Raw genomic sequence first — 27,084 nt, 5'->3', positions numbered from 1 at the left:
AACTTAAAAGACCCAGTACAACCCATGGACAAAACCAACGTCATCTACAAAATTCCATGCAAGGACTACCACAAACACAACGTAGGACAAACAGGAAGAAAGTTAGCCACCAGGATACATGAACACCAGCTAGCCACAAAAAAACACGACCCTCCCTCCCTCGTAGCCCTGCATACGGATGAAAAAAAACACCAATTCGATTGAGACAACACATCTATCCTGGGACAGGCTAAGCAAAGACATGCCAGAGAATTCCTAGAGGCCTGGCACTCCAACCACAACGCCATAAATAAACACATAGATCTAGATACCATCTATCAACCCCTCAGAAAACGAACAGGAAATGACATCACCATAAACCCCAGGAACCCCATCCAGGACAAACATATAAAGAGAAAGCAGGAGCTTCGCTTCACTTGGAGGTCGCCACTGATGATGTTACCTAGCCAGGTAATAAAACGTCTGGATAGCAAACCTATAGCTCAGTGAGCAAACCTACACCCTACAACCTGAGCTACAAACCTTCACAAACCTTGCAAAAAAGTGACTGTAGTGTCAATCAAGCAGGCTGCTTTGTCCAGGATGATGTCAAGCTTCTTAAATGTTACTGAAGCTGCACTCATCCAGGCAAGTGGGGAGTATTCCATCACACTCCTGACTTGTGCCTTATAGATTGTGGACAAGTATTGGGGAGCCTGGTGGTGGATTACTAGATGCATTGAGTCACATTATTTACATGGCAAGTCCAGTTCAGTTTCTGGTCAGTGGTAACCTCCAGGATGTTGACCTTTTGGGAGATTCAGTGATGGTATCACCATTGAATGTCAAGGGGTGACGGTTAGATTGTCACTTATTGGAGATGGGAGGTTAGATCAGAGTGGTGCTGGAAAAGCATAACAGGTCAGGCAGCATTCAAGGAGCAAGAAAATAGCCCTATTCCTGATGAAGGGCTTTTGCTTGAAATGTCAATTTTTCTTGCTCCTTGGATGCTGCCTGACCTGCTGTGCTTTTACAGCACCACTCTGATCTAAACTCTGCTTTCCAGCATCTGTAGTCCTCACTTTTGCCCTCTTATTGGAGATGATCAATACCTGTCATTTGTAATCTGACATCTGTTGCTGCTACAAATGTAAGCTTAGACCAACAAGCTTAACTTATTTTGTGTAGCTCCTTTCAGGCTTGTAGTTTGGCATTCACTGATTTATGAAAGAACTTATTATGTTTTCAATTCAGTGAGAGCTAACTACACTTCATTCTTCTATACCAAAGAGAAACAAGCAGAGTGAGCATGTTGCAGTACGAGGAATACAAGTTTCCACATGGTGCTGGCTGTTTCCTCAATGAACAACTGGAGTGTGACCATATCTGTACATCTACAGGACAATGTAAAATAATCTAGCAGGAGCCATGCTACTTTTCTTCTGCATTGTTCACTTGCACTAGCTGCATCTGAACAATCAAAAAGGTTGAAGATTGGGCAACAAGAGCTATCAACTGACTCACATCTGCCAATGATGCTGATACACAATATCTGTGTATGGTGTGTATACAATAAAAGCCATATCCTGATACTTTGTTTCATTATTTTAATTAGACGTGGGCATTGCTTGCTCGGCCACCACTTACTGTCCATTCCTAACTGCCCTTGAGAAGGTGGTGGTAACCTGCCTTCTTGAACCAACGTAGTCCATGCTTGGTAGGTATACCTGCAATGCTGTTAGGAAATGGTGCTGAACATTGTGCAATCATTAGCAAACATCCCATTTCTAACGTTATGATGGTAGAAGATCACTGCTACATTCTCACTTCAGATCCTATTACCAATATTCTGGAGAGCTGCTATTATCTACCATATTTTCATATACAGCCTGGCCATTTTAAAAATGTGAACCTGAGCCCATTTGTCTAGGAAGTTTCAAATGGAGGTTGGTGTGGTGATGGTGGCAATGGTAGTAGTGAGGGGGATTGTGCCAAGCGTGAGGAATATGGAGTTTGAGAAATACACTTGCTCGTCTAAGCTTCCCAGGAATGTTTTTATTGAGAAACTAAAGTTTTTGACAAGTGTTACTGCTAAAAAGCACAATACCTCATAATGAGACCCGCTCACAGCATCATGCAATGGTAACACCCCATGCATTCCACGACTATTGACATCAGCACCGGCTTTCAGTAATTCTTGTATGATATTAATAAAGCCTCTGCTACAAGCTTCATGAAGCGCTGTCCAACCTTGTAAGAAAATTGCAGCATATACAAAATCACCAAAGTTATGTCACATACCAACATTGACTTCAGTAATTTAAACTTTCAAACTCTGACTTCCCATCCCTGGCCTGACATTAACTTGTATATTGCAGTCAGCAGGGAGATAGTTACACAACAGGCCAAAGGTACTGGGCAGGCATGGGTCATGATCATGGCAGTTGCCCCACACATCACAAGCCTGTGACCTTCAACACTGACTCTGCTGTATTTTGTGAGACAGCTTCATTAACATAGACATCTATATGGTGCATGCATACAGCCAGAAAATCTGTGTACATTCCCCGGTGTGAATTTGGGGGTGGGGTATGTAGAGACAGCTCTGCAGCAAGCTTTCTCCTTGAACTTTAAGAGCATTTTATTTCTTTTGGAATGTTGACTAAGTCAAAACAGTTATATTTTAATGTCTGAAATGGGAGATATTTAAAAGTTTACCAATGACATGTTGTGGTACAGTGGTAGCCATATAAAACATTTTGGTAAATATTAATGGTATCAATGAGAAAACCAGAAATTATACATATTTCTTTCTCGAATATTGCTGAGAGACATGTTGCTAAAGCTTTTTGTCTCGTACTTCCTAGGACAAATGTAGGAACAACAAATTTCAAATCATTGCAACAATTTGTACAATAGGAGAAACTGGATCTGAACAGCTGACAAGTTAATTCAAATGGGCAAAGATATTGCCACATAGATGGCAGAAGGGAATTCCCTTTGGCTCCAGTTAATTCAGAAAAGGCACAAGGTTTGAATATAGTCCTTTTATTTACGGAGAACATGACTGTACGCCATTTCTTAAAAATAAATGAGCCACATTAAAAGGTCAATGTGAGCATAAGAAATATAGTTAGTAAGTTTGCAGACGACACCAAAATTGGAGGTGTAGTGGACAGCAAAGAAGGTTACCTCAGATTACAACGGGATTAGCACTGCTGCCTCACAGCGCCTGTAGACCCGGGTTCAATTCCCGACTCAGGCGACAGACTGTGTGGAGTTTGCACATTCTCCCCGTGTCTGCGTGGGTTTCCTCCGGGTGCTCCGGTTTCCTCCCACAGTCCAAAGATGTGCGGGTCAGGTGAATTGGCCATGCTAAATTGCCCGTAGTGTTAGGTTAAAGGGGTAAATGTAGGGGTATGGGTGGGTTGCGCTTCGGCGGGTCGGTGTGGACTTGTTGGGCCGAAGGGCCTGTTTCCACACTGTAAGTAATCTAATCTAATCTTGACCAGATGGACCAATGGGCTGAGAAGTGGCAGATGGTGTTTAATATAGATAAATGCGAATTGCTGCATTTTGGGAAAGCAAATCTTAGCAGGACTCATAAACTTAATGGTAAGATCCTGAGCAGTGTTGCTGAACAAAGAGACCTTGGAGTGCAGGTTCATAACTCCTTGGAAGTGGAGTCGCAGGTAGACAGGATAGTGAAGAAGGCGTTTGGTATGCTTTCCTTTATTGGTCAGAGTACTGAGTACAGGAGTTGGGAGGTCATGTTGTGGCTGAGTACAGGAGATTGGTTAGGCCACGTGGAATATCGTGTACAATTCTGATCTTCTTCCTATCGAAAGGATGTTGTGAAACATGAAAGAGTTCAGAAAAGATTTACAAGGATGTTGCCAGGGTTGGAGGATTTTAGCTATAGTGGGAGGCTGAATAGACTGGGGATGTTTTCCCTGGAGCGTCGGAGGCTGAGGGGGTGACGTTATACAGGTTTATAAAATCACGAGGGGCATGGATAGGATAAATAGAGAAAGTCTCTTCCCTGGGGTGGGGGAATCCAGAACTAGAGGGCATAGGTTTAGGGTGAGAGCAGAAAGGTATAAAAGAGACCTAAGGGCAACATTTTCATGCAGACGGAAGTACGTGTATGGAATGAGCTGCTAGAGGAACTTGTGGAGGCTAGTACAATTGCAACATTTGAAAGGCATCTCGATGGGATATAGGCTGAGTGCAGGCAAGTGGGACTAGATTGGCTTGGGATATCTGGTTGGCATGGACAAGTTAGACCAAAGGATCTGTTTGCGTGCTGTACATCCCTATGACTATAATTGGCAATGCCTTGGTGAACCATAACTAATCATGTGGATTCATGTGCTTATTCATATATTCAAACTCAAAGCCTAGTTCTCTAAATGAAAAAAACATATTTGTCCAGGCATTGCACTCTTCTAATTAAACAAAAACTTTGGAAATACTGTTCCTTGATGCAGTCCCAATTGTACATCTCAAACAACCACAGTCAACATGGCCATTTTTGAAGTTAAACCAAAGCTTTGAGGTCTCTGTCTCCTGGTACATTCTCCTTGACCAAAGCCAAGCAATCAGCAACCTGTTTCTCATGTAATACAAATTGTTGTTCCCTTTGAAATTTGCTTTTCTTGCCTCTGTTCTGATGACTGCAAGGCCGGCACTTCTGTTTTTTTTCTGCAATGCTTAAGTCCTATTCTACCCTAGTATTATTTAAATTCATTTTAAAGTCAGCAAACCTGCATTGTCCTTGCTATTTATATCGATTCCAGCTGAGATTAGAGATCTCACAGAAGTTAAATCTCCCTTCATCGCAGCAAGGTGTAGACGAGTCTCTCCCTTGCCATTTTTCTTGTTCAGCGCACTTAGTTTTGGAATATGAGATTCAGAGGTTGGTGTAAAAATATCAGGCATTGGACAATCTGTTACAATTAAAAAAGGGAATACAAGTTCATAGCTTTGAAATTGAGTTTCCTGTAGATTGAAGCAAAAATATCTATGATGCTTATTGGCATAGGAAATAAACTTCATTGTTCTCATAACAGTGACCTCTTCATCAGACCAAAATTAAATGTCTGAGCTGCCAATGCTAGAAGCATACTTGGTACAGGAGCTAAACAAAGTGAGATGAGCAAGAGGTGTTTGCTATTAGAGTAAATCAAGTTCAGGTGCTCAAGAGAAGTAGAAGAAATAATTCAAAGAATCTAAGAATATATTTTAAGAGGGAAAAACTGGACGAGTCAGAAGTGTTTCAGTGAGAAAAAAAATTAGACCGGAGTTTGGGAACTGGGGATGAAAATGGTTAGATTTCCTCCATGACGGAAGAAGAGGGAAGAAAATGGGAATATTTAATTATCCAAATAAGTGAGTGCAGTCCTTGATAAATAGTGGTATTGTCATTGACCTACTTGATCACAATCCACTCCAGCTGAAGCAACCCCCCTAATAGCTTGAAAACACTCAGAGCAGATAGTGACTCACTAGACTTCAACTCAGGAGAACATAGCTGCAACATTAATAATTTACACTTGCTGAAAGTTTAAAACCATATTTCATCTGCAATGCAACAAAAGCATAATATGCTTAATAGTTTTGGCAGTCTGTTGCCTACCAGATCTCTTTGCTGTCTTGTCTTCAGTTTTCATATTTGTAGATTGTATGCTGTGCATTCTCTTAGTCACTTGCAGTTTATTCCTTTGATCATCATTGCCTTCTGTTTGAGTTACAGGGGCAGAGCCATTTTTAATGAGGTCTTGCATTGATCCTTTGCACTTGTTCCTTGCAAAGTTATCTCTGGCTTCATTTACATTTGCTTCTTTAGTTATTTCCATGTTAATTGCCATGGACAAGGGGCATGCAACATGTAGCTTATTGATTCTCAGTCCAGTTGTGTTGGCATTAGATTCATTCAAATATGTTTGAGGGCCTGGGTGTGAATTTGTAGCTGCAGGACTAAACTCATAAATTGAGACTGTCTCACAAGTGGAAGCACTGCTAATAGATTGATCAGTCACGGACATGACTCCTTTGGGTTTTTCTCTGAGAGTAACTGGTTCAAATATCACTGCCTTACTAACATCTCCAGTAGGGACCACATTGCTACTTAATTTATATTCTGTGATCCCGTTATCAAGTCTTTCATAATCTGACGCTGTAGAACAATTGGATTCTTGCTGTGAGGACACACATTCTGAGATCATAGAAACAAATGGCTTCTCCGCAGATTCATATTCAGAAATCATGGAGTCACTGCATCTCTGTTTTAATATGACAGAAGCTTCTACACTGCATTCACAATTCTCTTCTGAGACTTTGTTTTTGGTGGGTTCATGCTTCCTACTCTCACCCATCGTATTTGACTCAGTAGTTCTACTATATTCCATGCTTGACAAATGTCTAGCAGAGTCAGAGTATTCTGTGGAATCAACATCATTATGAAAATTATATTTCCCCGTTTCCAGTGAAATTGCATGATCGATGGAGTGATCATCAATGTTGTTTTCTGTGTGTCCTTGAACAAAGGTTTTTGGAACCAATATCACATTATTCTCACAAATGGTTTTTATGTTCATCACATCGTCTTTAGTTTGTGGTTTTGGTGATGAATGTTGTGAATGATTTGAAGTTTTTTTCAGCTGTGCTGGCTGCACATTACTAATGCTTGCATCCAGCATTTCTATTGTACCTAATTTATTGTTTGTTGTGTTGTTGGTATTGGATTTGTTACTCACACTTTGTAACATGTTCACTGTGCAAAGTTTATCAGCTGAGTTAGTTTCCATATTTGGAGAGTTTAGTCGATTTGCTGTGAGTACCTTGAAGCTTTCTTGATAGTTCAGAGGGGCGATCATTCTATTTTCACTCCCAGCCATGCAGGGTTTAAGTATATTTTGTTGGAGGTTTTCAGCACTGGGTTGTTTGGATTCTGTTGATGTTTTCTCCGTTTGGTCAGAAAGTCCACACATTGAATTTCTGATCCTTATAGATTGTCTCAGTGCTATTTCAGCTTCAGATGTACCATCAGGAACTACAACAAAGCCAGAAGTGCAACTAATGGGTTTTGTCTTGATCTCTTTCATAGTTACAGAGGAAGCTACGGTCTGATTTTCATCTCTGCCTGCAGCTTGAGATTTGCTATTTAAAGAGTTACATTGTATTATCTGTTGTCCTGAATGACTAGAAAGCTGAGACTGTAATTTCAATATGTGATGAGGAGTAACACTTCTCTGAGGCAGTCTAACATCCACAGACTTCATCTGATTTTCCATTACAATACAGGTAGCTACTGTATTTTGGATCTTTTTTTTGGACTCTACGTCACTTTCTGCTTGGTGTGTGTTTTCTGTTTTTCTCTTCAGGGTCAGGGTTCTGTCACTCATCTCAGCAATTTTAGAATTCCTGCTCTCCTGGAATTGAATGCATCAGAAAATAAATATAATTAACTAAAAGAATCAGAACAAATTAACAATAATAGTACTAGTTTCTACATGTATCTGTTCACATCACTTGAACAAATAAAAGAAATTATGAAATATGCAAGCTCTGAGACACATCTCTGACCACATGTGGTAGTTCACAGGCGTAGTTCTTGATTTACAATTTGTTTGCAGCTCCCTTTTTTGTTCAAGGCACAAAACTATGTTGAGTTCATTACACTTTGCAGCTCAATCCAAAGAAATGCAACTGTGGTTAATCAAGACTTTCACATTCAAGGAAGAATAGACTTCAGCTCTAGCACAACAAGGTGGAGGAAGAAAAAGCAGCCAGTACAGCGGCTTCTCTGTCATGGATTTTCACATTCCATTCATGGTCACTGGGAGGCCGATCCAGCTTATCAGTGCATACAGCTCCATGACCTGGTGGAATGACAGTGGCTGAATTTGACCCACCTCATATTGCTGTCTCACAGGACTACAGCAATAGCCAGGCCTCTGGACCTCAGAATTGAAACATACAATCATACAATACAGAAGCTCTCAGTCTGCACTGACTAAACTGCACTAATCCCACTTTCCAGCACTTGGTCCTTATGCTTGAATGCCATGACATTTCAAGTGTTTATCTAAGTATATTTTAAAAGCTGTGAGGTTTCCTACCTCATTAACCTCCCAGGCAGTGCAATCCAAATCCCATCACCCTCTGAGTGAAAACACATTTTGTCACATCCCCTCTAACTTCCTGCGTTTCACCTTAAAATTATGCAACCTTGCGACCCTTCAACTAAGTTAGCAGGTGCTTCCTGTCCAGCCTGTCCCTGTCTCTCTTCAATCAGGCACGCCCACATCCTCTCTGCTCTAAATAAAACAAACCATGCTGAATCAGTGTGCATTCATAGCTAAAGTGCTCAATCCCAGACCACATCCTGGTGAATCACCTCTGCACCCTGTCCAGCGCAGTCACATCCTTCCAAAGTGTAGTTACCAGAACTGTACACAGTTCTCCAGCTGTGGCCTAACCAAAGTCCTGTACAGCTACAACATGATCTACCTACTCTTATAATATGTCACAACTGTAAAGGCAAGTGTCCCATATGTCTTTTCACCACCCTATTAACCTGCGCTGCCCTTTTTAAAGAGCTGTGGACAGGCATCCCAAGATCTGTGTTTCCTTGTGTCCTGCCATTTATTGAGTACTCACTTGGCTTGTTTCTTCTTCCATTCCTATCCTTTCTTGATAGTTCAGGGTCACTTTTGTTGTATTTTTTCTCACAGCCATGCAGGGTTTAACTGTTAATATATTTTGTTGGAGGTTTTCAGCACTGGGTTGTTTGGAATCAGTTGATATTTTCTCAGTTTGGTCAGAAAGTCGACACATTGAATTTCTGATCCTTGTAGATCGTCTCAGCGCTATCTGAGCGTCAGTTGGACCATTAGGAAGTACAAGAGAGCCAGAAGTGCAACTAATAGGTTTGGGTTCGGTTTCCCTCATAGCTACAGAGGAAGTTACATTCTGAATTTCATCTCTGCCTGCAGCTTGAGATTTGTTATTTAAAGAGTTACATTGTATTATCTGTTGTTCTGAATGACTAGAAAGCTGAGACTGTATTTTCAACATGTGACGAGTAGTAACATTTCTCTGAGGCTGTCTCATATGCACAGATGTAGCCTGATTTTCCATTACAATACAGGTAGCTACTGTGTTTTGGGTTTTTTTGTTGGACTCCATGTGACTTTTTGCTTGATGTGTGTTTTCTGTTTTTCTCTTTACGGTCAGGGTTCTGTCATTCATCGCAGCCATTTTAGAATTCCTGCTCTGCTGGAATTGAAAATAAACATAGTTAACTAAAATAATCAGAACAAATTAACAGTAACAGTATCTACACATATCTGTTCACATCCCTTTAACAAATATAAAAGTTATGAAATATACAGTCTCTGAGATACGTCTTTGATCACGTGGTAATTCACAGGCATAGTTCTTGAGTCTACAATTTGTTTGCAGCTGGTTTTTTTTCAGGGCACAAAACTATGTCAAGTTGCACTTTGCAGCAGAATCCAAAACAATGCAACCAAGGGTTAATCAAGACCTTCACATTCAAGGAAGAACAGACTTCATCTCTAGCACAACAAGATGGAGATAAAAATAGCAGCCAACGCAGCAGCTTCTCTTTTCACGATCCATTAGTGGTCATTCGGAGCCTCATCCAACTTATCAGTGCACACAGTTCCATGGCCTGGGAAATGAAAAAAGACTGGATTTCACCTACTTCATGTTGCTGTTTCATAGGACTGCACCAAGTGCCACACCTCCAGACCCCAGCATCGATTAATAGAATCAGACAGTACAGAGAGGTCCCAGTCTACACTGACTAAATTATCCTAACTCTACACTAATCCCACTTTCCAGCACTTACTCTGTAGCCTTGAATGTTGTGATATTTCAAGAGTTCTTCCATGTCCTTTTTAAAAACTGTGAGGTTTCCTGCCTCAACTACCCTCCCAGACAGTGTATTGCAGCCCCCACCACCCTCTGATTAAAATCACTTTTCGTCAAATCCTCTCCAACTTCCTACCTTTCACTTTGACATCTTGCAAACTTGTGACCCTGCAAGTAAGCTCAGCAGGCGCTTCCTGTCTAGAATAAGAGGGTATAGGACATAGCCTCAAAATTAGGGGGAGCAGATTTAGGACTGAATTGAGGAGCAACTTCTTCACCCAGAGAGTTGTGAATCTGTGGAATTCCCTGCCTGGTGAATAGTTGAGGCTTCCTCACTGAATGTTTAGTTAAATTGTTTTTGAACAGTAAAGGGTTATGACGGGTATTTGGAGCTGCGGCCACAAAGAGATCAGCTACGATCTTTTTGAATGGTGGAGTGGACTCAAAGTGCTGGACTGCGTACTCCTACTCCAAATTCTTATGTTCTATTCACCATGTCCACATCTTTCATAATCATAAATATTTCAATCACACCCCCCCCCCCACAATCATCTATGCTCTAAATAAAACAACCCACATTCATTCCACATCTATTCATAGCTAAAGTGCTCTATCACAAGCAACACCCTTGTCAATCTCCACTGCACCCCCTCCAGTGCAGTAACATTGTTCCAATTGTCTGATAACCAGAATTCACACAGTTCTCCAGCTTTAGCATAACCAAAGTCTTGTGCAGCTAAAACATAACCTCCCTGCTCTTATAATCTATGTCACAACTGTAAAGGCAAGTGTCCAATATGTCTTATCATCAGCCGATTAAACAGTCCTGCCCTCTTTAAGGATATGGACAAGCATGCCAAGATAACTCTGTTCCTCTGTGCCCTGCCATTTATTGAGTACTCACATGGCTTGTTCCTTTTTCCATTCTTATCTTTTCCTGATAATTCATAGTAGCTTTTGTTGTACTTTTGCTCAAAGCCACACAGGGTTTAAGTGTTAAAATATTTTGTTGGAAATTTTCAGCACTAGGTTGTTTGGATCCTGTTGATGTTTCCTCAGTTTTACTAGTAAGTCCACTCATTGAATTTCTGATCCTTGTAGATCGTCTCAGTGCTATTTCAGCTTCAGTTGTACCATCAGGAACTACAACAGAGTCAGAAGTGAAATTAATAGGTTCAGATGTCTTGGTCCCCTTCACATCTACAGAGGAAGCTACATTCTGAATTTCATCTCTGCCTGCAGCTTGAGATTTGTTATTTAAAGAGTTACATTGTGTTATCTGTTGTTCTGAATGACTAGAAAGCTGAGACTGTAATTTCAACATGTGACGAGTTGTAACGCTTCTCTGAGGCTGTCTCACATCCACAGATGTAGCCTGATTTTCAATTATATTACTGGTAGCTACTGTATTTTGGGTATTTTTGTTGGACTCCATGTGACTTTCTGCTTGATTTGTGTTTTCTGTTTTTCTCTTTAGGATCAGGATTCTGTCATTCATCGCAGCCATTTTTGAATTCCTGCTCTCCTGGAATTAAATACATTGGAAAATAAACATAATTAACTAAAATAATCAGAACAACTTAACAACAATAGTACTAGTTTCTACACATACCTGTTCACATCCCTTTAAAAAATAAAAAAATTATGAAAGATAAAGGCTCTGAAATATGTCTCTGATCACGTGTGGTAGTTCACAGGCATAGTTCTTGAGTCTACAATTTGTTTGTAGCTCCCTGTTTCTTTTCAAGGCACAACACTATGATAATATCACTGCAATTAGCAGCAGAATCCACAAAAATGCAACCAGAGATTAATCAAGATCTTCACATTCAAAGAAGAACAGACTTCATCTCTAGGCATGACAAGGTGGAGAGAACAAAGCAGTCAGCACAGCACCCTCTCTGTCATGGATTTTCACAGTCCATTAGTGGACATTGGGATGCTCCTCCAGCTTATCAGTGTACACAGCTCCATGGCTCGGTGGAATGACAATGACTGAATTTCACCCACTTTACATTGCTGTCTCACAGGACTGCGGCAAATACCAAGACTCTGGACCCAGCACTCATTAACAGAATCATACAATAAAGAACAGGCACTCAGTCTGCACCAATTAAGCTACTCTACAATAATCCCACTTTGCAGCACTTGGTCCATAGCTTTGAATGTTATGACATTTCAAGTGTTCATCCAAGAACTTTTTAAAAGTTGTGATGTTTCACACCTCAACTAACATCCTATGCAGTGCATTCCAGATCCCACCACCCTCTAGGTGAAAACACTCTTCATTGAATTCCCCACTAATTTCTTGCATTTCACACTAAAAATATGCAATCTTGTGACCCTTCGAATAAGGAGTGCCGATGCTTCCAATCCACCCTGTCTACATCGCTCATAATTTTAAATACTTCAATAAGACACCCTCTGCTCTAAAGAAAACAATCCACCCTCATTCAGCTTCTATTCATATCTAAAGTGCACTATCCCAGACAACATCCTGGTGAGTCTCCTCTGCACCCCTCCAAGTGCATTCACATCTTTCCTACAATGTGATAACCAGAACTGCACAGTTTTCCAGCTGCAACATAACCTCCTACTCTTATAATCTATGTCACAAATGCAAAGGCAAGTGTCTCATATGTCTTTTAACCACCCTATTAACCTGTCCCACCCTCGTTAAGGATGTGTGGATAACTATTCCAAGGTCCCTTTGCTCTTCTGCACTTCTAGAGTCCTGCCATTCATTGAGTACTCACTTGGCTTGTTCTCTCTTCCATTTTTATCTTTTCCTTACAGCTCAGTGTAGCTTTTATTGTATTTTCACTCCCAGCCAAGCAGGGTTTAAGTGTTAATATATTTTGTTGGAGGTTTTCAGCACTGGGTTGTTTGTATTCTGTTGTTTTCTCCATTTGGTCAGAAAGTTGACACACTGAATTTCTGATCCTTGCAGATCGTCTCAGTGCTATTTCAGCTTCAGTTGTACCATCAGGAACTATAACAGAGACTGAAGTGCAACTAATGGGCTCTGTCATGACCTCTTTCAAAGCTACAGAGGAAACTACATTCTGAATTTCATCTCTGCCTGCAGCTTGAGATTTGTTATTTAAAGAGTTACATTGTGTTATCTGTTGCTCTGGATGACTAGAAAGCTGAGACTGTAATTTCACCATGTGACGAGTTGTAACGCTTCTCTGAGGCTGTATGACATCCACAGATGTAACCTGATTTTCAATTATATTACTGGTAGCTACTGTATTTTGGGTATTTTTGTTGAACTCCATGTGACTTTCTGCTTGATGTGTGTTTTCTGTTTTTCTCTTTAGGGTCAGGGCTCTGTCACTCATTGCAGCCATTTTAGAATTCCTGCTCTCCTGGAATTAAATACATCAAAAAAAAACGTGATTAAATAAAATAATCAGAACAACTTAACAATAATAGTACTAGTTTTTACACATACCTGTTCACATCCCTTTAAAAAAATTAAAAAAAATGAAAGATAAAGGCTCTGAAATATGTCTCTGATCACGTGTGGTAGTTCACAGGCATAGTTCTTGAGTCTACAATTTGTTTGTAGCTCCCTGTTTTTTTACACATACCTGTTCACATCCCTTTAAAAAAATAAAAAAATTATGAAAGATAAAGGCTCTGAAATATGTCTCTGATCACGTGTGGTAGTTCACAGGCATAGTTCTTGAGTCTACAATTTGTTTGTAGCTCCTTGTTTCTTTTCAAGGCACAACACTATGATGATATCACTGCAATTAGCAGCAGAATCCACAAAAATGCAACCCGAGATTAACCAAGACCTTCACATTCAAAGAAGAACAGATTTCATCTCTAGACATGACAAGGTGGAGAGAACAAAGCAGTCAGCACAGCACCCTCTCTGTCATGGATTTTCATAGTCCATTAGTAGTTATTGGGAGGCTCCTCCAGCTTATCAGTGTACACAAAAAAGAGAAAATGCTGGAAAATCTCAGCAAGTCTGGCAGCATCTGCATGGAGAGAAAAGAGCTGACGTTTCGAGTCTAGCTGACCCTTTGTCGAAACGTCAGCTCTTTTCTCTCCTTACAGATGCTGCCAGACTTGCTGAGATTTTACAGCATTTTCTCTTTTTTGGTTTTAGATTCCAGAATCTGCAGTAATTTGCTTTTATCAGTGTACACAGCTCCATGGCCCGGTGGAATGACAATGACTGAATTTCACCCATTTCGTATTGTTGTCTCACAGGACTGCAGCAAATACCAAGACTCTGGACCCCAGCATGGATTAACAGAATCATACAATAAAGAAAAGGCACTCAGTCTGCACCAATTAAGCTACTCTACAATAATCCCACTTTGCAGTACTTGGACCATAGCCTTGAATGTTATGACATTTCAAGTGTTCATCCAAGAACTTTTTAAAAGCTGTGATGTTTCATGCCTCAACTAACATCCTATACAGTGCATTCCAGATCCCACCACCCTCTAGGTGAAAACACTCTTCATTGAATCCCCACTAACTTCTTGTGTTTCACCCTAAAATTATGCAACCTTGTGACCCTTCAAATAAAGTGTGCAGATATTTCTAATCTACTCTGTCTACATCTCTCATAATCTTAAATACTTCAATAAGACATTCCCTCGGCCCTCTCTTATCTAAAGAAAACGACCCATGCTCAGTCAGCATCGATGCATACCTGAAGTACTCTATCCCAGACAATATCCTGGAGAATCTCCTCTGCGCCCTCCTCCAGTCCATTTGCATCTTTCCTACAGTGTGATAACCAGAACTGCACACAGTTTTCCAGCTGTGGCCTAAGCAAAGTCCTGTAGAGTTACAACATAACCCCCTGCTCTTATAATCTATGTCACAAATGTAAAGGCAAGTAACCCATATGTCTCTTAACCACCCCATGCCCTCTTTAAGGATCTATGGATAAGCATCCCAAGGTTCCTTAGTTCCTCTGCACTTCAAGTGTTCTGCCATTGGCATTCATTGAGTACTCACTTGGCTTGTTCGTTTTTCCATTTTTATCTTTTCCTTCCAGTTCAGGGTAGCTTTTGTTGTATTTTTTCTCACAGCAATGCAGGGTTTAAGTGTTAATATATTTTGTTGGAGGTTTTCAGCACTGGGTTGTTTGGATTCTGTTGATGTTTTCTCCGTTTGGTCAGAAAGTCCACACATTGAATTTCTGATCCTTGTAGATCGTCTCAGTGCTATTTCAGCTTCAGTTGTACCATCAGGAACTACAACAGAGTCCGAAGTGCAACTAATGGGCTTTGTCATGACCTCTTTCATAGCTACAGAGGTAGCTACATTCTGAATTTCATCTCTGCCTGCAGCTTGAGATTTGTTATTTAAAGAGTTACATTGTGTTATCTGTTGCTCTGGATGACTAGAAAGCTGAGACTGTAATTTCAACATGTGACGAGTTGTAACGCTTCTCTGAAGCTGTATCACATCCACAGATGTAACCTGATTTTCAATTATATTACTGGTAGCTACTGTATTTTGGGTATTTTTGTTGGACTCCATGTGACTTTCTACTTGATGTGTGTTTTCTGTTTTTCTCTTTACAGTCAGGGTTCTGTCACTCATTGCAGCCATTTTAGAATTCCTGCTCTCCTGGAATTAAATACATCAGAAAATAAACATGATTAATTAAAATAATCAGAACAACTTAACAATAATAGTAGTAGCTTCTACACATATCTGTTCACATCCCTTGAACAAATAAAGGAGTTATGAAATATGCAAGCTCTGAGATACATCTTTGATCACTGTGAGATGAATGGACTTCCACTGGGGTCTATTCTGGGACATCAACTGTTTACAATTTACATCAATGATTAGACAAGGTGAGTGAAGCCATGGTAGCTGAATGTGCAGATAACAGAATTATTGTTATAAAATATGTTGTGAAGAAGACATAAGGAAGCTGCAGATAAATATCAATAAGTTGAGTGAATTGGCAAAAATCTGCCAGATGTAGTATAATGTGGGAAAATGTGAAAATGTTCACTTATTCAGAAAAAGTAAAAAAGCAGATGTTTTTAAATCGAGACTGACTACAGAATTTCCAAGGGTTTAGGTGGTCTGGTTCCTTTCTCAAGATGTTAGTGTGTACCTACAGCACATAAACAAGGAGGCTAAAAAGAATCAATCCTTTATTAAGAAAAAAATTAACATTAAAGTAAGGATGTTTCAGTTGTACATTGCATTAATGAGACTAAATCTCAAACTGTATGCAGTTTGGTCTCCTTATTTAAGGAAATATATAAGTGTACTGGTGCCATTTCAGAGGAGGTTTACTAAATTTACACCTCGAAGAGGTAGGTGTCTTATAAGAATAAGTTGGGCAGGGATTAATTCCATTGGAGGTTATAAGAATCAAAGGTGACTTAATTTAAGTGTATAAGATCCTGAATGGTCTTGACATGGATTTCCTCTTACTGGCCAGTTCAGAAGTAGGAGACCTTGTTTTAAAATTATGGATTCTCCTTCCAGGACAGGAACGAAGGGAACTTTCTTTTTCTAACAGAGGGTTGTGTGACTTTGGAACTCTGTGCCTCAGAACATGGTGGGATGAAGTTATTGAATCTTTTTAAGACAGAGGTAGACAGATTCTTGTTAGTCTGCAGAATCAAGGATTATCAGAGATAGATGGGAATGTGGAAATCAAAACACAAACAAATCAGTCATGATTTTGATGAATGGTGGAGCAGGCTTGAGAGGCTGAATAGTCTACTTCTGCTCCCATTTTGTATGTTTGTATGTTCTTAATCAGGAGTTCAGTAATGTGTATTGTGCAATAATTGTGCTGAATTTATTATAATTTTTCACTTCAAACTATATTTCTCAGATCTGCTAAATAACATTGACACTTACCTCAAGCTTTTTACTGTCCATTGAATTTTTAAAGCTGTTACTATTTGAAATGTTGCTGTTAGCTCCAACTTTGGCAGCAACTAAAATAATAATAAACAAAAATAGATAAGGTTCCTCCTCTGCAACATGGATGAATTTAGTAGGCCATTACTGATGGGAAAGAAGGTGGATTGACCTATAAGTTACGAAACCATGCCATCAGTATCATGCCATCTACTTGCTTCAACATTTCATTGATGGGGTTATGCTGAATGAGTCACCTCATCCTGCCATCACTCTGGTCTCATAAGCTTGCAGGAGAGGTCAATGCACAAAGTGCAACCTAGTAGGTATGATCCTGTTGGTTGCTGTTCAGTTATATGTAAGGGTTGCATCTTGCTTGGCCCCGAGTGCCAATTAGAGGCCCTTCCTCACATTTTGGCTCCTTACTTCCACCCTTCCCTTCTGCCCTGTCCAACATGCCTCCAATCACTTTGACAAGGATTGTAGATGCACAGAGTGCTAGCCTCCAATTAGCCAGTGCTCTATGAGGCAGCTTCATCTCCTGGAGATTGGCAAAAATGTCGCTTCATACTAGCTATAAGGCCATTGTGGGAAAAATTAAACAGTGCAGTGTAGCAAAGCGTACACAAGTTCGTCCCCAATTTTTGTGCTAGAGTGCAGGGAGCCCATTTCTTAACATGTGATCCAGCCCCACCTGTAGTGCTGTCAGCACAATAATCAAATCTACTTCAACACTTAAATTGTAACAATTTCCTCTTTCTGGGACTGTTGGCATTGGATTGTCTAAGTGCAGTGAATAGAGAAAACATGAATGGGAAGGGCCTTAATTATACAGAAAATCAGGAAAGCTCCTTTACAAACCTTACTCCCAAATTTCCTCTTTTCACATGCTCAGGTGTTCCAGTACATTCAGGGACAAGAACAAGAAGTGTGCTACATTCAGAATTAGTCATATAACTTATTGGCAAGAAGCTAGAGCAATAGTACACAAACCAACAGTACCGTTAATTTTTGACTCTAATCGCTAACATTGTTAGAAAAGAGAATTAATTTCAAATTGAAGTTTGATTCCAATCCAGTTTTCAGGTTTTTTGCTCGATAAGAGAACTGAGGTTTGTATCAAATCCTATTTTTACAACTTAAATCAGAATTTCCCACATTTTTCAAGAATTGCTTTACAATATAGCAATGAAAGCAGTTTAATCAAGGTGTGGTCTCTTTTATAAAAATGCTCTACAATTACGTTTGAAAACAGCTAGTGATAGTGTTTACCAGTGGTTTAATTTAGCCATCAATTACTATGACATACCTTGAGAACAAGTGGGACTTGAACTCAGGCGTTCTGACTCAGAGGTAAGGATACTATCACTGTGTCACAACAGCCCCTTTTAAATTCCAGTTTTTTTTAATAATTGAATTCAGACCTTACCACCTGCTATTGTGAGATTCAAGCCCATCTCCCCAGAACACTGGTCTGAGTTTGCAACAAAAGGCTTGATTGAGCACACATGTGCAGCAATGGTGTATGCACATGTATGCTTTTGTCAGCATGGACTGACCTACAGAAGTTTTCAAAACAAATCAGTTGTTTGATTTCATAGAATCATACAGTGTAGAAGAGGCCCTTCGGCCCATCGAGTCTGCACTGACACCTGTGAGAAACACCTGACATTCAACCTAATCCTATTTATCAGCATTTGGTCCATAGCCTTGAATGTTATGATGCTATTTCACCATGGGGTTCAATGATATGACCATGCCAGCAGGGTGCACCATCAAGAACAATCCACACTTACTCCTCAAGGCACACTAAAGTCTTAGTTTAAAACACAGGAACAAGAATAGGGCATTTAGCCCCTCAAATCCCTTATCCAAAGGGATCATGACTGATCTTTGACTTAACTCCTCTTAGCCCCATATACCTTAATACCATTGGTGAACAAAATCTATCAATCTCAGGATTAAAATTAACAACTAATCCAGCAACAACTTCCATTTTACTGACTTCGTATTTCCAAGTCTATTGGCGAAATCCAGTCCAATGAGTATGTTATTTAGGAATTAAGGTGCAGACTTTTCTAGTTGAAACAATTTAGAAAATAAAGGAAATGACCTAAATTAAGAGTAACTGTAAGAGACTTCCTCTTTATGCATTAGCTTCCTTTACATTGACCACTTACAATTTTGAAGCTAAGACAGGGGGATAACCTGACCTTAAGCTTCCAGTCACATTTATCCAAAAGTGATCTATAACAATGACCCAGTGATGATTTGCTTTCAAACTTAACCTTCCTTCCTGTAAGAAACCACTGATCTCTACAATTTGTTTTCCATATCAGTATGGTTGAAAACTGTAATACAGTACACAAGGAGAAAGTGAGGACTGCAGATGCTGGAGATCAGAGCTGAAAATGTGTTGCTGGAAAACTGAGACAAGGTGGGGGGAGGGGAAATGAGGAAACTGGAGAAATCTGAGTTCATCCCTTGTGGTTGGAGGGTTCCCAGGCAGAAGATGAGGCACTCTTCCTCCAACCGTCGTGTTGCCATGGTTTGGCGATGGAGGAGTCCAAGGACCTGCATGTCCTTGGTGGAGTGGGAGGGGGAGTTAAAGTGTTGGGCATACAGAATAGACTCATACCTGCTCTTCCTTGTACACGGCTTCTGATTAGTCTCTTCATCTGGATTTCCATTGTTTCTTGTAATGCACATTCCCCTAATTCATTTTTTTCAAAGGGGTCAGCTCCATGCTGCAGCAGCAATCTGACTACCTATAGACATAACAAATAATTAAAACCTTAATCTTGGATATTCCTGTGGGCAGGTAGCAAAATATTACTTCTGATTGTAAATTTGTTCATCCATCACATTGTGCATTTTCTTCTATTCCCTGGTAACCACAAATTTCAGGCTTTATTAGACCAGCTACAGCACTAATTACAATGATCTTATCAGAGTACAAAGGAGTAAGATTACAAAACAAAAATTCTGTTCAGATTCTCCCATTTCTCCATGAATGTTTGAAACAATAAACTGCACCTTTTGAAGAGATTTACTGCCATTGACTGCATTTTATTTAAACATGTGAATTAACAGACATTAATAGTTTGTACTGATGTTAATATTAGGATCTTTACAAAACCATAAGATATAGGAGCTGAAGTAGGCCACTCAGCCTATTGAGTTTGCTTCACCATTCAGTATCATTGCTGATCTAATAACCTTCAATTCCATTTTCCTGCCTTTTCAATATAACCCCCAATTCCCCTACTGATTAAAAATCTGTACATCTCAGCCTTGAATATACTTGACAGCCTTCTGTGGTAAAGAATTTCAAAGATTCCCTCCCCTCTAAGAGAATAACTTTCTCCTCATTTCTGTTTTAAATGGACAACCGCTTACTGTGAGATTATGCCCTCTGGTCCTAGAGTCTCACACAAGGGGAAAAACCTCTCCACATCAACCCTATCAAATCCCATAAGTATCTTTTGTAAGGTAATTTCTCATTCCTCTAAATTCCCATGAATGCAGGCCAAACTACTGGACATCTTCTTGTAAGATAGCCCCTTCCTGCCCAATACCAGTCTTATAAACCTTCTATGGACTGTTTCCAATGCTAGCACATCTTTCTTTCGATAAGGGGATCAAAATTGTCCACAGTATTCCAATTGTGGTCTGACTAGCACCTTGTACAGTTTTCTGAAAACCTCCTACTTTTGTACTCTATTCTCTTTGATATAAAAGTAAACATTCCACCTGCCAGCCTTTTCCCACTGAACTTGGATGCTAGCTTTTTGCGATTCATGTGTAAACACTCCCAAATCCCTTTGTGCTGCAACTTTCTCCATTTAAATAATGTTCAGCTCCTCTTATTCTTCTTGCCAAAGTGTACAACCTCACATTTTCCTACATTTTATTCTATCTACCACGTCTTTGCCCATTCAGTCCATAACCATCTACAGGCATTTTGTGTCATCCTCACCACTTGCCTTCCCACCTAGTTTTATTTCACCTGCAAACTTGACTATAGTATATTCAATTCCCTCATCCAACTCTTTAATGTATATGTAAATAATTGTGACTTCAGCAATGATCCCTATTATTGATGGAGAAAAAAAATCAATGGATCAACACTGCCAAGGTACACTGTATGTAGCTGTAAGAGTCCTGCATTATTATGAGTTACATCTTGTGTGCCTATTTTCCCATTTCAATTACTGGGGTCACGAGTTCAAAGTGAGAGGAAACATTTAGGGGAGATATACGGGGAAAGTTCTTATGCAGAGGGTGATGAGTGCCTGGAATGAGTTGCCAGCAGAGGTAGTGGGGTAGGTACGATAGCGTCATTTAAGATATATCTAGACAGATACATGAATGGGCAGGGAGCAGAGGGATACAGATCCTGAGAAAATAAGTGACAGGTTTAGATAGAGGATCTGGATTGGCGCAGCCTTGGAGGGTCAAAGGGCCTGTTTCTGTGCTGTAAGGTACTTTGTTCTCTTTGTTCTTTGTTCTCAAAGAAGCTGAAAATCATTGTTTGTTTTATTGGTGCTTTCCCAGCACACATTGAACTTTGGTCCTAATGAATTATCGGTTCAGCTATTTTGAGGGGTGTAAAGTATACAATTGAATTTTGCAGAGATGTATAAAGGTTTTCAAAGGTACCTCAAAGTGTCCACCTTTCACTGCATCCTGTAGAGGTGTCACACCATTCAAGCCTTTACAATCTACATGTGCTTCAGCTGACAACAGTAACCCCACAGCTTCATGAAAACCTGCTACACTTGCTTCATGCAGAGCTGTCCAACCTAGAGCACAGATTAACATTAAGATATAACAATCTAGAGTTATTCTTCCATTATCATAAAATTAGTCTTAGGATCGCTTATGTCATGGTAATCAATTAAACAATCACATTGAAAATCACACACTTTAAAAATCTTCTGAAATGAGGTGGTTAAGTACAGAAGAAGTGGTGGATCTGCCTGAACGTGTGAAATGCAATTGAAGCCCAATTCAGTAGCTACTGAATGAGTTGTTCTTCCTATTATGTAGTACACAGGAAGAACCACATCATCACCCCACCTATTCCCAAAGAGATAACAATAATTCTATTCAGAAAGAGTCAGATTAAAGTTATGAGCAGCTAGAAATGATGAAGAAAAGTATTATTTTTAGAGTATCATATAGAAAACAAAAACAATTCTTTCCCAATGGAAAAACGTAAAGCTTAGATCCACAACTTCGGTGGGCAAGGTCAAGGGAATTCAGCTCCACCTAGTTTTTATGCAGAGTCTTAGTTGAAGCCTTAACTTTATACAACTTATTTTAAGCTCCTAGGATGAAGTCTACTGGGAAGCTACAGCTTCGAGAATTTTCTCAGTATCACTTCCCTGTTGACTGTATTTTTCTTGCATTCCTCCGTGTCTTTCATTTACTGATTTATAACTATTTCTGAAATGTTACTTGTATCCTTTATATTGTCCTTTCATTATTTACTTCGAGACCTGTCTGTGGATTTGCTCTTAAATTTGTAGTTTTCTTTCCTTTCTGTCACAGGTCTATAAATAACTGGATAAATAACATTTAAATGAGACTGCCTGTGCTGATTACACAGCTGTTTTCCCAGGAGACTGATTGAAGATGCAAAGTTAGCTGATTAAATTTCTGATATGTACCTATTAAAAGTGAAATTTTACATGACATGTTGGGTTGGGGTGGGGAGATGAAACATTAACTCTGATTTCTGTCCACAGATGCCTGCCAGGCCTGCTAAGTTTTTCCAGCAATTTCTGTTTTTCTTTGTCACAAAATTCTTTTTTCTTAGTGAGCATGATTTTCTCCCGTCAGTGAAGGTGAGATGAATGGCAGATGTGAGAACTCAATCAGGTAAAAAACCAAAAATCAACCTCTCGCTATCAAGATAATCTTTAGCAATTAAGTTATCCACCTCAAAATGCAAGTCAACCTTCTCATTATTTATACAGCTAGCTGGAATTAATTCAGGCTTCTGCCCAATCAAGATACCTCAACACCACACAAATGTGACCACCTAAAACAGGCAGCATTGTCTTCAGCCTCCAGTCTGGGTAAGCTCTTTGCCTTTGTTTCTTCTAAGGAGACATTATAAACATTCATTGTCTTTTTCACTTTTGATGTAAACTCTACAATTGGGTGCATCTAAGGGGACCAACTGAGAATGGCAATGCAGCAAATTATGCTTTTGAGGTGGCAAACTTACACAGAAGGTAAGGCAATAACTTGCATCTGAGAGGACCAATGTAGCACACAAGGTAAATCTTCAACTGCAGGATATGGACAAGCCTCAACATGAAAGGGGGATACATGTGGTTTAAGGGTATGATGCTGCGTCAACATCAGAATGCCTGCAGAGCATGTGGCAGAGGCAGCGCATGTTGATCAAAAGCATGGTAATGCGTAAAAGGAAAAGCATAAGCACGATTACTGGGGTGAATATGGGCTCCTATTAATCAGGGTGGACCATCACTGTCAGTCCAGAAGCTAAGCCATTTCTAACCCAGAATATTAGCCAAGGTCAGTCAGGCAGTTAAGTCCAGCGACTGGCACCTTATCAGTCCAGGGAGGGAGGGGTTGAATCAGTTCTACAACAATCAATTTTAGAAGTCAAGCAAATGAAGCTTTGTTTATGGCCTATCTGACAGGAAGCCTTGTTAATTGCATCTGGGGGAGTGGGCCATAGTTAACAAGGGCTGTTGAGAAAAAGCAGTCCTGGAGAAATAGTCATTTCAGTAGTCATAGATGCACAAGGGAAATTGTAGGATCTAAGCATGGCATTTTCATGGCTGCAGGCAGCTCAAGTCTGGGGACTGGCCTCATGGTACTGGCGAGCTGGAGGAATGATTACAGCTATGGGGTAACTGAATGTAGTAGAGTGGGATACTGTAGGATAAGATAGAAGTATCTAGAAAGGTTTAGGTAGGTAGTGGGGACAGCAGTCAAAAAAATTCGAGGTGACTAGCCTGAAATGTGGGGAGAATACAGGGCCAGCAAAGGTATCAGGATATTGACTGGAAGGGTTCTGGGTGTAAAATTGGAACATTGATAGTAACATGGAGGTGGAAAATAAAAGGTCATTGGGAAAAAAAGGTTCCAAGACACTGGGAGTGATTCAGACTGCAGGTACATTGTGGGTTGCAGGGGAAGCTGCAATTCACTGCAGTATATGCAAATTCTGAAGCTTACCACCTTGATCTGGAAATCAAATGCCCATTGCATTTTCAATTTGATTAAAGCTATACACCAAGTGAGTAACTTTATTTTTTGAAAAGGTGAGTGGTTGACAGCTAGAATGTGTGGCCAGAATTCAGAAATCCCGTAACTGTTTCATAGAATCCTACAGCATGGAAAGAGGCCATTCAGCCCATTTGAATCCCACCAAGATCTAGCACCAACACCCCCATTCTATCCCCATAATCCCACATTTCCCACCGAGCCCTGCACATCTCTGAACATTATGGGCAATTTAGCATGGCCAATCCATCTAATCTGCACATCTTTGGACTGCCGGGGGAAACCTGAACACAAAGTGGGAACCCATGCAGACAGAGGGAGACTATGCAAATTCCACACTGACCAAGGTTACCCAAGGTTGCAATTGAACCGCTTGCACTGTGAGGTAGCAGTGTGGTAACCACTGTGCCATTGTGCCACCCAATTGTTGCCAAATTGTTTATCATCTACCTTCACTTCCCACATAAGCAGTACGTCTACATGTCTTACATCTTCCAATTGTAACTAATGTTCATGAAGCCTGATTGACATCTCATAATGTCACAGGTCTATAAGAGCCAATGGAGCAGAAATATTCAGTCAATACCACATTGTCCCCATTGGCGACGGCAGATCCTCAGCAAGGAATGCAAGCTCTAACAGGTTGACTGTTGCATCCTTGCACACGTGGTAAAGAGAGCTATGAAGACATGGCAAGTGCTCCTGTTAGTTGCTGCATGCCAAAGCCACATTGTCATTTTCTCGGGTGATATAAATTAAGTCTGGATAACGTTATGGTTCGAAAAGGGCATTGTTAGAAGGTACTGCAGCAATCGTATATTTGCCCAAGCACCTGTGATGCCGGTGGCAAGAAGCTGCCATCTCAAGGTAAACATCAGTGCAGATTCACATAAAGCATGTACTGCTTGAAGACTTAGTTAGGTGCAAGACCAAACTCTGAGGGCATAATTTAGAACTTCACAGGGAATGATGGCAAAGATTAGGCATAATGTTAATAGGATTGTGTACTTTCATTGAGTATTTTCACAAATTTCCTGAAAAAGGAAGAATTATAGCACAGATCAACACTGCCATTCTTCTTGTGTTCCAGCTGTTCCAAAAGAATCCAGTGCACTACTGGAGGTAGTATTTTGCAAATGAGATAGAACATAGAACAATACAGCGCAGAACAGGCTCTTTGGCCCTCGATGTTGCGCCAACCTGTGAACTATTCTCAGCTCGTCCCCCTACACTATGATTAAACGGAGATTTGCCCTCCCTTTTCAAGTGGACAAACAGATCCAATGATATGATTTTTGAAGAGCGGGGAGTTAGCCTTGGCTTCCTGGTCAACATTTATTTTTCAATCAATATTGCAAAAACAGATCATTTGATCATTATCACTTTGCTGTTTATGGGAGATTGCTGTGCATAAAATGGTTGAATGCATTGCATTGTATATCTGTGATTACACTTCAAATAGACCTTGGAGTGCAGGTTCATAGTTCCTTGAAAGTGGATTCGCACGTAGATAGGACAGTGAAGAAGGCGTTTGGTATGCTTTCCTTTATTGGTCAGAGTATTGAGTACAGGAGTTGGGAGGTCATGTTGCGGCTGTACAGGACATTGGTTAGGCCACTGTTGGAATATTGCGTGCAATTCTTGTCTCCTTCCTATCGGAAAGATGTTGTGAAACTTGAAAGGGTTCAGAAAAGACTGACAATGATATTGCCAGGGTTGAAGGATTTGAGCTAAAGGGAAAAGCTGAACGTGTTGGGGCTGGTTCCCCTGGAGTGTCAGAGGCTGAGGAGTGACCTGAGGACTTTACGAAATTATGAAAGGCATGGATAGGATAAATAGGTAGTAGATTAGATTAGATTACTTACAGTGTGGAAACAGGCCCTTTGGCCCAACAAATCCACACCGCCCCGCTGAAGCGCAACCCACCCATACATTTACCCCTTACCTAACACTACGGGCAATTTAGCATGGCCAGTTCACCTGATCTGCACATCTTTGGATTGTGGGAGGAAAACGGAGCACCCGGAGGAAACCCACGCAGACACGGGGAGAACGTGCAAACTCCACACAGTCAGTGGCCTGAGGCGGGAACTGAACGCGGGTCTCTAGCGCTGTGAGGCAGCAGTGCTAACCACTGTGCCACCCCTTTTCACTGGGCTCGGGGAGTCCAGAAGGAGAGGGCATAGGTTTAGTGTGAGAAGGGAAAAAAACAAATGGGAGGCTTTCAATCATATGATAAGGAGAGTTCAAAAGCATTATGTTCCTATTTGAGTGAATGGCAAGGTTGGTAAGATTAGGGAAGAACGGATGAATTAAGATATTGAAGTTCTCATCAATAGATATTGACAATTGCGATCAACTGAATGTCTGGAAGAGTATAAAGAGTGTAGGGGCATTCTTAAGAAGGAAATCAGGAAGGCAAAGATCGAATGAGTAGGCTTGGTTAAATACAATCTAGAAAAGATTCTACAAATAATTGAAAAGCAAGAGAGACAACTGAGAGAGAGTAGGACCTTTTAAAAATAAATGAGATTGTCTTTACGTTAATCCTTAGGAGATGGGATAGACATCAAACAAATATATTGTGTCTGTTGTGACTGTTAAGAAAGAAATGGGTGTTAGATAACTTGGAAATACATGTTTTTAAAACCATTCACATGGCAGAAGTGGAAGTACTGGAGGTCTTAGAATAAAGACAAATAAATCTCCAAGAACTGATCAAGTGTATCCCAGAACATTGTAGGCCCCTAACAGAAATACTTATATAATCTATAAACATGGGTAAAGAAGGTTACCGCAGAATAACAACGGATGTTGATCAGCTGGGCTAATAAGCTTAGGAGTGGCAGATGGTGCTTAATTTAAGTAAACGTGAGGTGCATTCAGCTCTGCTCTCTCTGCTATATGAAACATGTTGTTAACCATGAACGTTTTTAGAAAAGATTTACAATGATGTTGCTGGGATTGGAGGATTTGAGACATGGAAGAGAATGACAAGGCTGGGGCCGTTTTCCCTGCAGTGTCAGAGGCTGAGAGGTGACCTGAAAATTTTATAAA

The 27,084-nt window shown here is 40.3% G+C and overlaps 1 protein-coding gene across 1 annotated transcript in view; it reads right to left on the bottom strand.

The window, feature by feature from the left end:
- LOC122556192 (ankyrin repeat domain-containing protein 31-like) overlaps nucleotides 1-27,084 on the bottom strand; it is a 193,113-nt gene that overhangs the window by 59,016 nt on the left and 107,013 nt on the right. Inside the window, exons 11-20 of the mRNA XM_043702735.1 lie at nucleotides 21,421-21,563; nucleotides 19,397-19,526; nucleotides 16,756-16,835; nucleotides 14,875-15,492; nucleotides 12,639-13,253; nucleotides 10,787-11,407; nucleotides 8,644-9,261; nucleotides 5,618-7,412; nucleotides 4,746-4,928; nucleotides 2,087-2,229 (exon numbers count right to left, since the gene is read on the bottom strand). Coding sequence (XP_043558670.1) covers nucleotides 2,087-2,229; nucleotides 4,746-4,928; nucleotides 5,618-7,412; nucleotides 8,644-9,261; nucleotides 10,787-11,407; nucleotides 12,639-13,253; nucleotides 14,875-15,492; nucleotides 16,756-16,835; nucleotides 19,397-19,526; nucleotides 21,421-21,563 — 4,946 coding nt within the window. The remainder of the gene's footprint in view (nucleotides 1-2,086; nucleotides 2,230-4,745; nucleotides 4,929-5,617; nucleotides 7,413-8,643; nucleotides 9,262-10,786; nucleotides 11,408-12,638; nucleotides 13,254-14,874; nucleotides 15,493-16,755; nucleotides 16,836-19,396; nucleotides 19,527-21,420; nucleotides 21,564-27,084) is intronic.

This window comes from Chiloscyllium plagiosum, chromosome 2 (assembly GCF_004010195.1).
Source record: "Chiloscyllium plagiosum isolate BGI_BamShark_2017 chromosome 2, ASM401019v2, whole genome shotgun sequence".
NCBI classification, from domain to species: domain Eukaryota; kingdom Metazoa; phylum Chordata; class Chondrichthyes; order Orectolobiformes; family Hemiscylliidae; genus Chiloscyllium; species Chiloscyllium plagiosum.
The sequence above is the reverse complement of the archived record's forward strand: the minus strand, read 5'-3'. Positions and strand labels throughout refer to the sequence as shown.